The sequence below is a fragment of the Oratosquilla oratoria genome, chromosome 10 (genome assembly GCF_046742065.1).
Source record: "Oratosquilla oratoria isolate Oo_2021 chromosome 10, ASM4674206v1, whole genome shotgun sequence".
Taxonomy (NCBI): domain Eukaryota; kingdom Metazoa; phylum Arthropoda; class Malacostraca; order Stomatopoda; family Squillidae; genus Oratosquilla; species Oratosquilla oratoria.
This window is the reverse complement of record NC_134786.1, coordinates 7,340,970-7,358,469: the sequence shown is the minus strand read 5'-3', so window position 1 is coordinate 7,358,469 and position 17,500 is coordinate 7,340,970. Positions and strand designations below refer to the sequence as shown.

Below are 17,500 nucleotides of genomic sequence, written 5' to 3'. Positions count from 1 at the left end.
CTTTCTTTAGGTCTAGAAATGCACAGTCCGCCCATCCATCTCTTTCTTGTATTATATCTATTAGCCTTGAATAGAAACATATTAAATTGGTAACGCATGATCGTCCTTGTCTGAATCCAAATTGCCTTGGATTTAACACTTTGTTTTTTTCTAAATATTTTACCCATCTACTTTTGATAATTCTTTCACAAATTTTTGCTATTGTACTTGTTAGAGAGACTGGTCTATAGTTTGTAGGTTCTTCTTTATTTCCTCCTTTATATATAGGTACTATATTTGCTTTTTTTCCAATCTTCTGGAACTTTTCCTTCTTTCAAGGAACTGTTTAGTATGCTATGTATTTTGTCTGCCAGTTCATTCCTGCATTCTTTCAGAATCCAGTTTGCTATATCATCTGGTCCATGCGATTTTCTGACATCAAGATTACTCAAGTGTGTCAATATTTCATTCTTTGTTACTTCTATTTCTTCCATAGGGGGGACTTTCTCTTTCCATTCAATCTCTTCAGGTTGTATGTTCTCCCTTGTAAACACTGATTTAAAATGCTTGTTCATAATTTCCGCCATTTCCATTTCCTCCGTGTATTCAACTCCCTCTTGTCTTAATTTCTCCAAGTCTTGTTTGTTTTTCAGTTTATTGTTTACAAATCTCTAGAATAGTTTTGGTTGATCTTTACACTTTTCTATGACATCTTTTTCATATTTTCTCTTTTCCTCTCTGCACGTTTGTACATATTCATTTCTATAACCGGTATATATTTTCCATTTTTCAGGTCTTCTGTCTTTTTTCCATCTGGTCCAGGCTTTGTCTCTTTTGTCTTTTAGCTCCCTACAACTTTTGTTGTACCAGCATTTTACATATTCTTTTTCTTGTTTTTGTCTTGGGACATACTTTTCCACTCCTTTTTTGTAAATTTTTGTCAAAATATTCCATTTCTCTTCCACTGTTGTTTCTTCTTTGTATATTTCTTCCCAGTTTTCTTGTTGAAAGAATTCTCTTATTTTATCAAAGTTTGTTTTTTCATACATCATTCTTCCTTTTCTATATTGTTTATTTCTTTTCCTATATTTTTCTTCATTAAGTTCCAGTTCAATCAATATGTGGTCACTTTTACTTATTGGTGTTTTATATTCAATCTTGCCCACTATTCTAGGTTCAGATGTAATTATTAAGTCTAGTCTCGATGGTTCTTCTTCATTTCTATACCTGGTGTTCTCCTGTATCCATTGTGTCATTGTATGGTCAGTAATCATCTCAAGTAGAGCGTTTCCCCATGAGCCGTCTCCACCCTTTACTGTCATTTCTTCCCAACAGATTTCTTTGCAATTAAAGTCGCCCATTATAACTATTCTTCCTCCATCTTCCATTATTTTATTTAATGTTATCTTTGTGTCTTCTAACATATTTTTATGTTCACTCTCCTCCCATGAGGCTGTTTTCGGAGGCACATAATTTATCACAAATTTTCTGCTCTTCTTATCTCTGTCTTCCACTTCTATCATAATCATCTCTACTGTATTCTTTCCATATATGACACCCTTCACGTTTATATCCTTCTTAGTCAGGAACATAACTCCACCCCCTTGCTTTTTCTCTCTGTTTTTAATCCAATAATTATATGCATCATGTCCTACACTGTTGGGTGGTAGTGGGCCTTTTAATTTTGTTTCTACAATTCCCATTATGTCCGGTTCTTTTTCTTTCAAATAATCATTCAGCTCATTCAATCCTGTTATTAATCCATCTATATTTGTGTAAGACACTCTTAGTTTTCTGTCACTTCCATTGTGTTCTCTGTTTCCCTTTTGTTTTTCTCTTGTATGTCGAACTGCCTTAGTTTCATATTCACTACTCTCCAATAGAATCTCTCTTTCTCTGACTCCGTTCTGTTCTCGTTTTTTGTCTTAGCTTCAAGTCTTTTCTGCTTTTCTTCCTCTCTTTCCTCTTTATTCATTTCCCTTTTTATCCATACCTTTTTATATTGTTCACTTGTTGCTAGTTTCCCTGTTTTGGATAAGATATTCTCTGCCGTCGTTTGTGACCTGAATTTAATCTTAATTGGTCTGGTCTTATCTTTACTATACTTTCCGAGCCTGAATTTTTCCTCAATTTCCTTCATAATTTCTGGTTCATCTTCCTGAACTAATTTGAGTAAACTGCTTACTTTTTCATTTTCCTCATTGGTTCTTGAGGTTCTATCTGGGTTATGTTTCTCTTCCATTCCTAATATAATTATACATTTCTTTTTGTCAGCTAAGTCTCTTACTATATTCTCCTTCTGTCTCATCACTTTAATAACTGAGTCTTCAGTTTGTTCTCTCATTTGCTGTTTAATTATATCAGTAAATGCAAATTTACTGTTTTCTTTTATCGACTTCCATCCCTCTCTGTTTTCTTTACTATTCCTCTTCAATTCCTCATTCTCCACCTTTACTTCTTTTAACTGTCTTTTCAGGTTTTCTATTTCATCAGTTAAGTTTTTGTTCGCCTTCTCTAGTTCTTCCAATTTTTCAACCCTCCGTATAATATTGTTAACATGACCGAACCTACGCTCCAAGTCCTCGATCATCTTATCGACCTTCTCTTCTAGTCTTGTCAGTTTGTGTCCCCCCCACCCACCCTGGAAAATATTCTCATCACTTTCTACTGTATTGCTCTTATCTATACTTCTAATCTTTACATTTTTATTAGACATTTCATCGTCGTCGGGGGGTCGTTTGTTTACCTTTGCCTGTCTGTCTGGGCCAAGTCTACTCCTTCCTCATTTCCTTCCATTTCCCTCAGTAATCCCTCCCCTTCTCCTCTTTCCCTACTTTCCTACTACCCCACGAGCAATTTCCCCCCACCCTGTAAATACAATAGGCACTTCTCTTTGCGTTGGGATCCACAATACTTCAATTTTCTTCAGAACGTCTTCTAAGCCGTCCGTTCGTTGAAGTGTGTGTGTGTGTGTGTGTGTGTGTGTGTGTGTGTGTGTGTGTGTGTGTGTGTGTGTGTGTGTGTGTGTGTGTGTGTGTGTGTGTGTGTGTGTGTGTGTGTGTGTGTGTGTGTGTGTGTGTGTGTGTGTGTGTGTGTGTGTGTGTGTGTGTGTGTGTGTGTGTGTGTGTGTGTGTGCGAGAGAGAGAGAGAGAGAGAGAGAGAGATGGGAATGTCTTTCTCCAGAACTCGTGTTTTCTTATTTTATCCCTTCAGCCTGAGGCCTCTTCGGTCGCCTCTTAGGCAGGAGGGCTTCTGTAGATCCCGCTAAAGAGGGGAAGGCCGAGGTTCTTGTCTAAGATCAGAAAGACGAAGGGACGGTTGAAGGTAACTCTAGGAGGTGAAGTCCTGAAAGCAAAGATGACTGTAGCTGCCGCTGCCTCAGTGCCCTTTTCATTTACTTCCACTACCGCTGTGTGAATAATATTGTGTCCATCCACGTCTAACGACTTCGAGAAGGCCGAGAGGTTAGCGTTTGTAGAGAAATAATCAATAATTCCTAACTCTTCAAGTGCCTGAAAAGAAAAAAAAGAAAAGAAAAATAACGTGTGGGCGCGTGCGTGCGTGTGTGTGTGTGTGTGTATCTCTGTGAGCCTTTGTGTAAATATATATTAACGTGGGCATGTTTTAACTGATAAAGCCATACAAATAGATGCATTTCATGTATCTTTTCTTCCAATAATTCCAAAGTACCTAAAGTTACCTTTTGCAGTTCCCTGTCCAAGGTTTGTTCCATCTTGAACTTCGGCAGAAAAACTCGAACCCGCTGATCTTCGAGTCCGCGGATCGCTGCATCGAGAGCGGTTAGGTCGAGGCGATCGACGACGTCGTCCACCGTGACGGAGCCCTCCCAAGGAAGGAAGAGCAACATGGAGATCGATGAGTTGAGGTACGGGAGCTCGAGAACCTCTGCGCCGAGGTGCGTGTCGTTTCCTGCGGGGACAGAAATGGTGTCCAGTCACCAAGTGCCTCGATTCGATGTTAGAAAGATTCCTTCTCATCAATCGATACACCTTCCTACATATATCCCATGAACCTTTGATATATATATATATATATATATATATATATATATATATATATATATATATATATATATATATACATATATATATATATACATATATATATATATATCTATATATATATTATATACATATATATATATATCTATATATATATTATATACATATATATATATATATATATGTGTGTGTGTGTGTGTGTGTGTGTGTGTGTGTGTGTGTGTGTGTGTGTGTGTGTGTGTGTGTGTGTGTGTGTGTGTGTGTGTGTGTGTGTGTGTGTGTGTGTGTGTGTGTGTGTGTGTGTGTGTGTGTGTGTGTGTGTGTGTGTGTGTGTGTGTGTGTGTGTGTGTGTGTGTGTGTGTGTGTGTGTGTGTGTGTGTGTGTGTGTGTGTGTGTGTGTGTGTGTGTGTGTGTGTGTGTGTGTGTGTGCTATCCAAATTACCCGCGCGTTGCTACGGGCAAATGATGATCATTTTGATTTTGATAGAATTTGTTGAGAAAAATTGCACATATCAATATAACTCAATGGAAAAGGTAACACAAATAAAATGTTAAGAAAGTAAGAAAAAAAAATTAATTTGAGGAGGGAGACGCCCTTTGAAATGAAATATATTCGGCCGTAAGAGAAGAATTGAACCAACCTTATATTATCTTTGAACTTGAGTATATTACCGCCCGCGAAAAAGTAAGATAAAAGTAACCAATACTTAAACATTTGATAATATTATACAATCATTTTACATTTACATGCTTTCTCCTTACAAAGGCTATCATATTTTGTGGCAACATCAATTCCACAAATATAAGTAATGTTGATGAACACATACAATGGCTTGTTTAATCATAGTAATTTTTGTCACAAAAATCCCAATCGTGTTAAGGAGACACTACAGTAGTGGCATGTTACCACACCATACCCCTTTAACCCCTGACCCTAGCCAAAATTATATTGTTTGTAAATTAAATACAGTTATCCAAGTACCTGGAGTGATAGGGTATCAGAATATATATGATTATGGGGAACTATCTGCAAAACCCTAGGAGTTCGTGAACAAACAATCAGACAGACAGACAGAAGCCACTACTTCATTACAATATATATATATATATATATATATATATATATATATATATATATATATATGTATGTATGTATGTATGTATGTATGTATGTATGTATGTATGTATGTATGTATGTATGTATGTATGTATGTATGTATGTATGTATGTATGTATGTATGTATGTATGTATGTATGTATGTATGTATGTATGTATGTATGTATGTATGTATGTATGTATGTATGTATGTATGTATGTATGTATGGGGGGGCTCGTGTGTGTTTGATTCGTGCCTTTTTCCAGTGTTGTCCGCAATAAACAAGATTACAAACTTACCGTAGTTGTACCATGAGTCTTGATCCATCATCTGCACTTCCCCACACGCCACTCCAGGACTGCAGAAGAATTCCCTAGGCTGTGTGAGATATTCGGAGAAAGGCTCTTGCCAAGAACCCTTGAAGTAGATGGCGTTGGCCAGGAAGAAGGGTGCTCCCCTTAGGATTTCTGGTCTCACAATTTCCGTTATGAGGCCCCTGGTTGTGTTGCTGACGAGACCGTTGATCTCTCGAGCTAGTTTCGCTGGGTCGGAGAAGTCGACCTGGTAGACGTCGTAAAAGCCGCCGCTTCTGAAGCACTTTTCAAGGACCAGAGAGTCCGCAATGTAGGCTCGGTTGACCTCGTCCAGCTCCACTCCTACATTCTTACTGAGCCTGGAAGGAAAAAGCAACGTGAGAAAAGTATCTTGTGCGGGTATTCGGAATACACACACGCATATAGACACTCAGACGACGATGGGAAGCTAGAAGGCATTGTTTGACTAATAAAAGAAAAACGAAAGGAAGACAGCTGAGAATAGATTCACTGAAGAAGCTCGCGGTGTGATGGGTTGCTGAATGTTCAACGAAGAGAACGACGCTGAAGGCCCTCATACTCGCCCTAACTGAATCACATGTGTCACTATATACGTAAGATATTTAGATTAAAATGTATAATTACACATTATTCAGAACAGGCAGATCAGACCAAAATAAAGATGGTGGTGTCATAACATACATACAAGAATCTCCAACCGAACCCAGGTACTGTATATAAGAGATATTGACATATTATATATGAATTATATATATATATATATATATATATATATATATATATATATATATATATATATATATATATAAAGACCTCCAGAATGCCCATCAAATATGTGCATGGATTTTATAAAGAAACTTATGAACATACTGCAGAATTTCCCAGTCTCAACGCCCACTATTATATTAATAGGAGATTTAGATTTCTCATTACTGAACTGGTAATTAATGACGGCTCATCAAACAAGCAGATACAATTTAAACCCAGTATCGGAGAAATAGTATCACAAGTAGAAGAAAACTGTAGTCCTCTTCAGCAGATAGTAGTCGAAATATACAGTTTTCCTTCTGATATTATTTCCCTGATTGTGAGTGTACATTTACAAATGTGTTATAACATTACAGTTTCCCATGCGGATACAAGCTGAGGCCCTTCTACAACTCGCCAATGAATTCACCCTGAACCGGTATATCAGGGCCCCTGCAAGGGGCAATAACATCTTTGACATTGTCATGACAGATAATGATGAACTGATTCATGACTATTCAGTTGATACAATGAACCTGCCAGATCACAAGATCATTACCATAACAACAAATATAGCCTGTGGTACACAACCAACATCAAGTGGCCCAATGCAGGAAACAACGCTTAATTCCATCCGCTGAATTTTTTTAATTAATCATTGTGCTTGGAAATTTTGAAATGTGACTTCAATGGATTGGATTGGCAAGAACTATTGAATGATTCTGCATATTGAATATATATATATATATATATATATATATATATATGTATATATATATATATATATATATATATATATATATATATATATATACATACATTAAAGCAACATCAACACCAAAGAGGAAGATATCACGTGATCGCAATATACTAATGCGTAAAAGAACCATTCTATAAAAGGAATTGAGAAACACTTCCAATATGTCAACCAAACATCAAATTGAAAATAGAGTGCTCAAGATTATAATAAAAGTCTCAAAGAGTCAGTGGAAAAAGAATAATTAATACTAAATGAAGAACAAGTCATATCACGCATTAAATACACTGTCTCAAAGTCAAAGGTGCAAGCAGATATTGGACATTTAAGAGACTCACAAGGTCACATTGCTAGAGAACCCGAGGAGATAGCAAATGTCCTGAAATCACATTATGAAAGAATATTTAGTGTCCCTTACTATAACAAAATCATCCATTCGCCTAAAGAATTTTTCTGCCAAGACGACTATCCCACTATAAGCTTAATTCTTTTTTTATCGAACTTTATACCGACAGCCATTTAAAATTCAATCAAAGAAATTGGCAACGATTCAGCAGCCGGCCCTGACTAGTTCCCAGCAATCCTCTTTAAATATTTTTGCTAAAGAGCTTAGTCTTCCACTAAAAAAAGTCTACAAAAACTCTTTGAACATATGTAAAGTCCGCAAAAATTACATTACACCAGTTTTTAATAGGAGTTTCAAGTGCTAAAGCACAACATTACAAGCCAATTGCATTAACGTCCCATATCATCAAAGTCTTCGAGAAAATACTGATAAAAAAATGTCAGCATACCTCAAAGACAAAAGCAAATTGAATAGAGACCAATATGTTCTCCTTACGGGCCAATCCTGCCTCACACAATTATTGGCACACAATGAAAAAAACAAAAATAATCCTCACAGCTTTAGAAGATAACAAAAGTATAGACGTCATTTACCTCGAGTTTTTCAAAGCTCTTGACAAAATAGACCACGGAATCCTCCTCAACAAAGTACGAAAGATGGGAATAATGAGAAAAGTAAGGGTATGGCTACACAACTACCTCTCTGACCATGAACAACAAGTGACAGCTGGCGGTGTGGCGTTAGACCCTCTCTTCATCACCAGTGGAGTGCCACAAGGCTCAACACTCGAACCCTCTGCTTTTTCTCATTCACATAACGGACATCAGTGAACAAGTCAAACATTCGGATGTGTCTTCTTCTGTCGACGATACTCGTGTACTTGTAACAGAGTCAACTGAATTGGAGGCTGGATAGTTACAACATAACTTCTCAATATTGTATTCGTGGGCACAAATAAATTATGCTTAGATAACAACAAATTCGACCAAATCACGTATAACTCAGACCTTGACTAGAGCATATACGGCAACGAACGGCACTAATACAGAAACGAAAGACAATTTTAAAGGCCATGGCGTGACACGAACCTATGACGGTACATTTGCAGTACATACAACCAATGTAATAAAAAAAATCGTAACCAAGCTGGTTGGATTCTCTGTTCATTTAAACCACGTGACAAGTTATCCATGTTGACACTCTACTGACTGTTGGTACTCCTGATATTAGAGTACTGTTGCCAGTTATAGATCCCATGGAAAGCCGGAGAGATACACTCAATTGAAGTTATCCAGTGGTCTTTCACAAACAAAATATCTGTCGTGTGCCACCTTGATTATTGGGGCAGGTTATAGGCCCTTCAACTGTTCTTTCTGGAAGAACGGAGAGAAAAATATACCATAATCTACATGTACAGAATATCAATTGGCTACACAGCAGATGATATCAATATACGCACAACCATCCACCAACGACTGGGACGACTATGCGACGTAGAAAGGATACACCACAAGCGCCCGCCAGGGCAAAAACACTCAAATAATATGCGTTTGCAGTTAGGGAGATCCCCAACCTTTTCAACGCCTTATCACGCCATCTACGGGATAAAATCAACCTTAGCCTAGCCCAGAACAGTTCAAGTTCCAAATGGACAAATTCCTCTATATATGTGTGTGTGTGTGTGTGTGTGTGTGTGTGTGTGTGTGTGTGTGTGTGTGTGTGTGTGCGTGTGTGCGTGTGTGCGTGTGTGCGTGTGTGCGTGTGTGCGCGTGTGCGCGTGTGCGCGTGTGCGCGTGTGCGCGTGTGCGCGTGTGTGCGTGTGTGCGTATGTGCGTGTGTTGTGTGTGTGTGTGTGTGTGTGTGTGTGTGTGTGTGTGTGTGTGTGTGTGTGTGAGTGTGTGTGTGTGTGTGTGTGTGTGTGTGTGTGTGTGTGTGTGTGTGTGTGTGTGTGTGTGCAAGCCTGAAACGTATATGTGTAACTACATCCACACAGTCATACAAATCACCACACTTACTCGGCCGAGAGGAGTTTCTTAGTCTTGTAGCCTTTGTCTTTTTTCCCGAGTCTCAGGACGTTTTGCAGCTCATCCAAGGTTTTTCCTTCAGCCCCGAAGTAGGCGATGGCGAGGGCATTCCAAATACTATAGGAGGAAAAGAACATATTCTTCCCCGGGACTCGAGTCTTGATTTTCTTGAAGAGGTCAAGACCGAAACTGGAGGTCCTTCTGATGTCTTCGAAGGTCACATTTACTCTGTCGAAATTGTCTGGAGGGCATGGCTTTGAAGGGTAACTCGAGGACGACCCTATAAGGAAGATGACTAGATGGAGGAGGACGAGAGCCAAGTTCTTCATCATGACTCGTTTGTTTTCTGAAAAAAGAAAAAAAGAAAATAGGTAACGATAAATGATTATCAGTCTCCTCTTCTTTCGTCCTACTGCTGATCAAGGCTTTTCTTAAGTCACCCTTTCACCTGATCTACGCTCTACAGGAGTGTTTTTGCATAGGTTAGCAACATCGATTTCATATTTGGTCACTTTCCTTCTAAACAAGTACTGCGCGACTCGCGCAAAAACGTTTTCACCAATTACAAAGCCTGTGGGATGAAAACAGTCTGTCGACAGGTGATGTCACGGTGGCTCTCCTAGGGTCTTACCCCCCAGCCCGACTCCCTTCTGCTGTTTGATTCTTTCATTGCCATCCGCATTCGCAATGGCCTCTCCTAGACCCTCCACCCTGCGCAGTGAAAGAGACACCTCTTGTGGCTTTCTCTACTATAGTTTGATTTTCCTATAAGAGTTTTGAAGTTGGCATTAAGGTCTCCCATTACATATCACATTATTTCTTATTTTCACACACAAGAGATGAACAAGGTCCATAGGTTAGAATGTGCATTGTGGAGGAGGGTCGGCACCTAGGGAATGATAATTAGACAGTGCTAACAAACAGGCACATGAGGGTATTTACAGTACGGCATATCTGTGTCTAGATCTTCTAAGAAAATATTTCCAATTATACAATAAATGATCTAGAAAAAATGAGTACCAGCAAGGCGTTTGTCCATACTTTTTCTCTACCAATTGGCTTTTTTGTTCCTTAGGTCTAAATACACCCTCGATTTTTTTGTTTTCACTATTTTAGCCTTTATCTGTTGTGGGAGGTGGCTACGCATGAAAGTCTTTGTCGAAACTCATAGGATTCAAGACCGCATGTTCTAACGGTTCGTCGAACGCGGTTCGACAGACACGTGTTTAAAGTGGTGTGTGAACGTGTGAACGGGGTATTTGGGGTTTAACCAACGTGTTCGACAACCAAATACCCCGTTCACACGTTCATACATCACTTTAGACCGTGTAAACCCCCTCTTTCTCTTGTCACGCGTCGCTGACTATCAGATTTGGACCATCTGCTTCTGGGTTATCGGCTCCAGACGGTGGTACTCTTATCCAGTCGGTTATCGCGTTCCTCGACATGCTCAAACACTAACCTTAATTTTTCAGTCTACACCAGTGGGATTCTACACTCCCCTCTGTTCACTGTAGTGTACACTGCGTTCTGAACTGCACACACCCGCAGCTCCCTACTTATACTTCGTTCCGTTTTCCCACCTGTTCTTGTTGTCCTCTAGATTAAGGAAAAAGACGAGGATAGATTTCGTAAGCCAAATTTCCCATCATATGACGTCATGAGGGTGTAAAAGAATGATATCCCGTGAGACACGAAGGTAATGATTTTTTTTCCTTCTTGTTTTGAGGAGTTATTTGTTTTGTGTGTAAGGAATGAAGAAAGGTCGAGGGAGAGAAGGGGTGGCTATACTATTAAGTGAAGAGATAGGTACGTGTATGGTGGAGTGGAAAGAGGTTTCTTCAAGGTTAATGTGGATGAAGGTGAAATTGGGAGGGGAGATGTGTGTCTTTCTAAAGGCATATTGGCCTAGTAGTGAGAAGAGTATAATTGAAAGGGAGTTTTTTTATAGACTTAAATGAATGCATAGAGGGTGTAGGATGAAACGTCAATGTAGTAGTATTGGGAGATTTCAATGCTAGAGCAGGAGATGGACCAATAGAAGGAGTGGTTGGGAAGTGTGGAGTAACGAAAAAATCGTATTGGAGAGTTGATGGTGGAGATGTGTCTAGAAAGATAGTTGGTGATAGTTAACGTAATGTTTAGGAAAAAAAAAGTCAAGCATAAGTAGACATTGGAGAGGGTGGTAGATGGAAGGGTGGTAAATAGGGCTTAAGTGGACTATATAGTGGTACCCGGGGGAAAGGTAGGAAGAGTTTTGAATGTGCAGTACATGTTCTGAGGGGAGAGAGTGGAGGAATATCATATAATCTTTTGGTGGAAGGTAATTGAGAATGGAGGATGGATGGAGAAAGAGGAAAAAGGACAGAAGGTAGGGAAGTGCTTAGAGCAAACTGTTTAAATAAGAAAGAAAAGGAGCAGGAGTACAAGGGGGAGCTGAGAAAAGCCTGGGAAGTGATATAGGATAAAGTGGAACTTGGTGTAGAAGAGGAACGGGGGTGTTTTAAGGAGGAAGTGACAAGGTGTGCAAGGATTGTATGTGGAACAAGAAGGATAGGAGGGAATAGAAGGAAGGGTAGTGAGTGGTAGGATGTTGAGGGGAAGAAGGTAGTAGAATATTGGAAACGGTCATTCAGGGACTGGTCACAAAGAGGGATAAGAGAAAAATATGAGAAATATAAATAAAAAAGAAGAGAAGCAAAACAAAAGATAAAGGAGGCAAAAAAGAGAGCAGGTATAAACCGGGGGAGGAATACGACAGAAAATTATGAAAACAATAAAATGATGTTTTGAAAGGAAAGCAAAAGATTTAAGGGAGATGAATCAAGTAGAGAAGAAAAGGTAAAAGGCGCGGAAGAACAGACCTTAAAGTAAAAGGAGGCAGCAAGGGAAATATGGGCAAAGTGTTTTCAAGAGATGTTGAATGTGGAGGAGGATAGGGAGGGATTGGTGGTAGTAGTGGGAGGCACTAAGAAAATGAGTGATGGGAGAGGAAAATAGAAGACAAATAAGAAAAAGTGTGGGGCAAGTAGCTCTAAAAATGATGAGAATAGGTAAAGCTCCGGTATTAGATGGGTGTCATGCAGAGTGTCTGACGAAGGGAGGTGCAGTAATAGTGGACTGGCTATTGAGGTTGTTTAATGTGTATCTAAGGGAGGGTAGAGTGACAGAGGACTGGAAGAGTGCCTGTATAGTTCCGCTTTACAAGGGAAAAGACAAATGTAAGAGTAATAGTTATAGAGATTTCATTTTGTTTAGTATAATTGGGAAGGCTTATGGGAGAGTTTTGATTGAAAGGATTATGAGAGGAATGGAAGGAGTAATTGATGAAGAACAGCGTGGGTTTAGGAAAGGTAAATGTTACATGGGTCAGATTTTTGCGGTAAGGCAGATACGTGAGAAAGCTTTGGAAAAGGTAAAGATGTTTTTTGGGCATTTATGGGTTTAGAAAAGGCTTATGACAGGGTAGACAGGAAAACACTGTGGAACATTTTGAATATAGAGGATTTGGGGAAATCTGTTAAAGGCAGTCAAGAGTTTTTACGAGAGTAGTAGAGCCTATGTTAGAGTGGAAATGGAGAGAGCGAGTGGTTTGAGGTAAAGGTGGGACTGTGACAGGGCTGTGTCATGTTGCCATGGCTGTCCAATGTGTACATGAACGGGATTGTGCGGGAAGTAAAGGCGAGGACAGTGGGCATGGGACTGGAGATTGTTAAAGAAAATGAAGAAAAGTGGGAGGTGAGCCAGTGGTTGTTTGCTGACGATACTGTGCTTGTAGCAGGGTCAGAGGAGGGATTAAGAAAGTTAGCGTTTAGAAAGGTATGCGATAGGAGAAAGTTGAAGGTGAATGTAGATAAAAGCAAGGTAATGAGATGTACAAGGGTAGAGCATGGCACTGAGTTGGAAGTAAATCTAAAAGGAGAGAGGTTGGAGGAAGCGGATAGCTTTAGGTATTTGGGGTTGCATGTGGTAGGAAAGGAAGGAGTGGAGGTGGAGGTAAATGCTTCGGGGGATTAAAAAGTGTAATGAGGAATAGGCAACTGGGAATGGATGCAAAGAGGAGATTGTATGAAAGAGTAATTGTGCCGGTGGCATTATATGGGACAGAGATTTGGAATTTAAGAGAGGCAGAGAGGAAAAGTTTAAATTTATTTGAGACGAAATGCCTGAGAAGCATGGTAGGGGTTACTAGGTTGGAAAGAGTGAGAAACGAGGAGGTGAGGAGGAGAACGGGAATGGAAAAGGAGAAGGCAGATAGGTCTTATGAAATATTATTGGGATGGTTTGGATACATGGAAAGAATAAGCGATGAAAGATTAGTAAAAGAGGTGTGGAAGGCAGAGGTGGAGGGAATGAACACTAGGAGACGACCGAGTCTCAGATGGATGGATGGGGTGAAGGGGGCGTTTAGCAAGAGGGGAATGTCTGTTGAGCAAAGAAGGGAGAAGGCAGAGGATAGGAATGAGTGGAGAATGGTTGTATGGATGATACTGTTATGAAAAGAGAGAGAGAGAGAGAGAGGGGGATGGGGGATAGGGGTGCTTATGTGTAAATGATATTTTTGACGCATCCCGAAGGGATTTCTCGCCGTTTTCTACTTTTCTGCACGAGAGGACGGTGAGGGGAGGTCATCGATTAAGTGAAGCGGCCTTGCTGTGGATGTACTGTGTCTTGCTGCATTGCGTTTGACCCAGGGTAGTTGGAGAATGCAGGTATGACCCGTCATCCACGTATGTGTGTGTGTGTGTGTGTGTGTGTATATATATATATATATATATGTATATATATATATATATGTATATATATCTATATATATAGATATATAGATAGATAGATATATATATACACATACATATACAAATACATATTCTGAAGATCCCTCGCGGAAAAATATCTTCAATAAATGGAGGTAAGAGGAAGGAGAAAATGAGTTAAGAAATGGGAGAGGAAATCAGTAACTGGTTTGAACGTCTAGTGCCAAGCTGGGATTCCCGTAAGAATGAGGGCGCAGTATTACGGAGGTCAGTGGATGAGGGTGAGGCGAGAGTCGATAGGTTGTTTTCGTCCAGCTCGTGCACGGCAGCCTTTTAACATACCGTATTATCCACTCCGTTTCCGATCACTGGTTATGGGGGGCCGCACTGCGAAACGTATTATGAGCACCTCATCGAAAAGATCTTACCTACACATTTTAAAGGACGGAAAAGTAGTACAACGATTAAACATTTGCAATAACTATAACTGATAGGGAGAATTAAGACGCTTCCTAAGATCGTCAATCAACGAGCGAGTCATATTTGGGACGTTTTTCTCTCTTTTCCAGGGCACACTGAAGCTAATTGAAAGGATTAACATTCCAGGGGAAAGAGGTGTCGTGTGTGCCATGTTGTGCAGAGTAATGATGAATGGGTGATACACATTTTAGAATAGACCGAACTAGTCTCTGTATCATCTACATCACGAAAAGCTACAAGGAAGGGGAGTTAGTGTACAACAGAGGTCTGAGGAAATCTTACACATCTGTGCACTGTCTCTGTTCTTCCCGGAGTAACGAGAGAACAGCACCGTATCCACCGCAGTGTTCTCTTTTCTGGAAGAAATCGACACCGAAGAAGATCATGCAAGGGAGTAACGCTGCGTCGATGGTCAGGCGATGTTCGTGAGGTGTTAAGGAATGGGAGGATGTTCCGAGACCTTAAGAGGGTTCCCTCTCCTGACGTCACTTATCATTAGCCTGGGATGGATGATCATCCGTGTTTGGTCTGAGTTTCGTCATTATCTAGTGTGGGAACTACTTTCAATCAGGGGGTAAACTTACCCCAGTGGGAACTAAGAATTATATTGTAGGGAGTAGATATATCATTTCAACATTTAGTGTCAACTCTGCAATACGCTATACCTGATTAGCTGTTTGTTGTACCGAAGTGTTGAGCATACATTTTATTTCTTTATCAGAAATCACCATAAATGCCTCAATTTGTGACACCGGGAAAAAATAAGAACCTGAGAACTGAGAAGCGGGTATGTACCATAGAATATTTTCTCTGTCCTGTGTCCCACATCCCCATCACTGGCAAAATCTCCGTATCGCGTAAGATACTGTGAGAGCTTCACTGAGAGTCCACAGTTTCCTGGATTTCGTAGGAGGAAAACTGATGAGTTTCGGGAAGAATGACGTCAGAGGGATGACGAGGAAGTGCGGATGGGAAAAAGAAGTCGGATCTTCCCGTGCCGTGACGTCACGGAATCACGAAGCTGGGATAGGTGACCGCCATTGTTTGGTCTCAATTATTCAAAGACGAACAGCAAGGGCAAGAAAAATATATGCATGGTAAGGAGTACATATATCAAATTTGAAAATCTAATATTAATTCTACAATACACTGTACTGACTAGTTACAAGTTATGTGCATGAGTTGAAGGTATATTTGCCTTCTTGTTCTAGGTTTATTTTGTGTAGAACTTGAATGTTAACGATGTCATTCTGATACCTTGTTTTTTCTTATGCATATTATACTGAGGGGTTGAACATATATCTTATTTCTTGATCAGAAATCACCATAAATAGTGGGTGTTACACGGATGGACAGAGTAAAAAATGAGTTGGTGAGGAAGGTAGTGAAGAGTGGGGGTGGAGTGTGACCTGGCAGCAGGGGCAGATAAGGGAATGCTGGGATGGTTTCGGACACCCGAGGAAAGACGAGCAAAAAGAGTATGGAAGGCAGAGGTGGATGGAGTGAACTACAGGAGAAGACCGATATTAAGATGAATAATTGAGTAAAGAGGGTCTTGAGTAAAAGGGGACTGTCCATTGAACATGAAAGTAGAGATTGCAAAAGATAGGAGAGAATGGAAAATAGTTGAATATGGACAAATAAACTAACTCAGCGCGAAAGGGTTTCTTGTTTTCTCTATTTTGTTGTACCAGCACTTTACATATTCTTTTTCTTACTTTTTTCTTGGGACATACTTTTCCATTCCTTCTTTATAATCTTTTGTCAAAATATTCCATTTCTCTTCTAGTGTTGCTTCTTGTGTATTCTTTCCCAGCCTGCTTTTTGAAAGAATTCTTTTCATTTATAGAAAAAAAAATTCATACATCAATCTTCCCTTTATATATTGTTCATTTTTTCATGTATTTTTCCTCATTTAGTTCCAGTTCAACCAATATGTGGTCACTTTTACTTATTGGTGTCTTATATTCAATCTTGTCCACTATTTCAGGTTCTGATGTGATTATTAGGTCCAGTCTCGATGGCTCTTCCTCATTTCTATACCTAATATTCTCTTGAATCCATTGTGTCATTGTATGTTCTATAATCATATCAAGTAGTACATTTCCCCATAGGTAGTCTCCACCTTTTACTGTCATCTCTTCCCAGCAGATTTCTTTACAATTAAAGTCACCCATTATAACTATTCTTCCTCCATCTTCCATTGTCTTATTTAGTGTTATCCTTGTGTCTTCTAACATACTTTTGTGTTCTCTCTCTTCCCACGAGGCCGTTTTAGGAGGCACATAATTTACTACAAACTTCCTGCTCTTCCCATCCCTGTCCTTTACTTTCATCATGATAATCTCTACTCTATTCTTTCCATATGTGACATTCCTCACAATTATATCCTTCTTAGTCAGGAACATAATTCCACCCCCTTGTTTTACCTCCCTGTTTCTAATCCAATAATTATATGCACCATGTCCTACACTGTTGGGTGATAGTGGACCTTTCAATTTTGTATCTACAATTTCCATTATGTCTGGTTCTTTTTCCTTCAGATAATCATTCAGTTCATTCAAGCCTGTTATTAAGCCATCTGTATTTGTGTAAGATACTTTTAATTTTCTGTTACTTCCATTGTGTTTTCCGTTTTCTTTCTGTTTTCCTCTGCTATGAACCATTTCTTCACTTTCATATTCACTACTCTCCAATAGAATTTCTCTTTTCTGTCTCTGTTTTTTTCTCGTGTTTTTTTTTTTTTTTAGCTTCTAGTCTTTTTGCTTTCTCATCCACTCTTTCCTCTTTATTAATTTCTCTTTTTATCCTTTTCTTTTTATATTGCTCACTGTCTGCTAGTTTTCCTGTTTTTGCTAAGATATTCTCTTCTGTCGTTTGTAACCTGAATTTGATCTTAATTGGTCTGGTCTTATCTGTATTACCTTTTCCCAAGTTTATATATTTCTTCAATTTCTTT

The 17,500-nt window shown here is 39.4% G+C and overlaps 1 protein-coding gene across 1 annotated transcript; it reads right to left on the bottom strand.

The window, feature by feature from the left end:
- Positions 1-3,215: 3,215 nt before the first annotated feature.
- LOC143029058 (serine protease inhibitor 88Ea-like) lies at positions 3,216-10,874 on the bottom strand. Its single transcript, XM_076191405.1, has 5 exons — positions 10,770-10,874; positions 9,299-9,653; positions 5,398-5,771; positions 3,680-3,909; positions 3,216-3,491 (listed from the first exon to the last, which is right to left on the bottom strand). The coding sequence occupies exons 2-5, from the start codon at positions 9,637-9,639 to the stop codon at positions 3,216-3,218; spliced, it is 1,221 nt and encodes a 406-aa protein (XP_076047520.1). The 5' UTR covers positions 9,640-9,653; positions 10,770-10,874.
- Between the last annotated feature and the right edge of the window lie 6,626 nt (positions 10,875-17,500).

Coding starts and splice junctions, on each gene's coding strand:
- LOC143029058 (XM_076191405.1), bottom strand. CDS start 9,639: ATGATGAAGAACTTGGCTCTCGTCCTCCTCCATCTAGTCATCTTCCTT. Junction 5,772..9,298: donor AAGAAACTCCTCTCGGCCGA/GTAAGTGTGGTG, acceptor TTTTCCTTCCAG/GCTCAGTAAGAATGTAGGAG. Junction 3,492..3,679: donor TGGACAGGGAACTGCAAAAG/GTAACTTTAGGT, acceptor TTTTCTTTTCAG/GCACTTGAAGAGTTAGGAAT.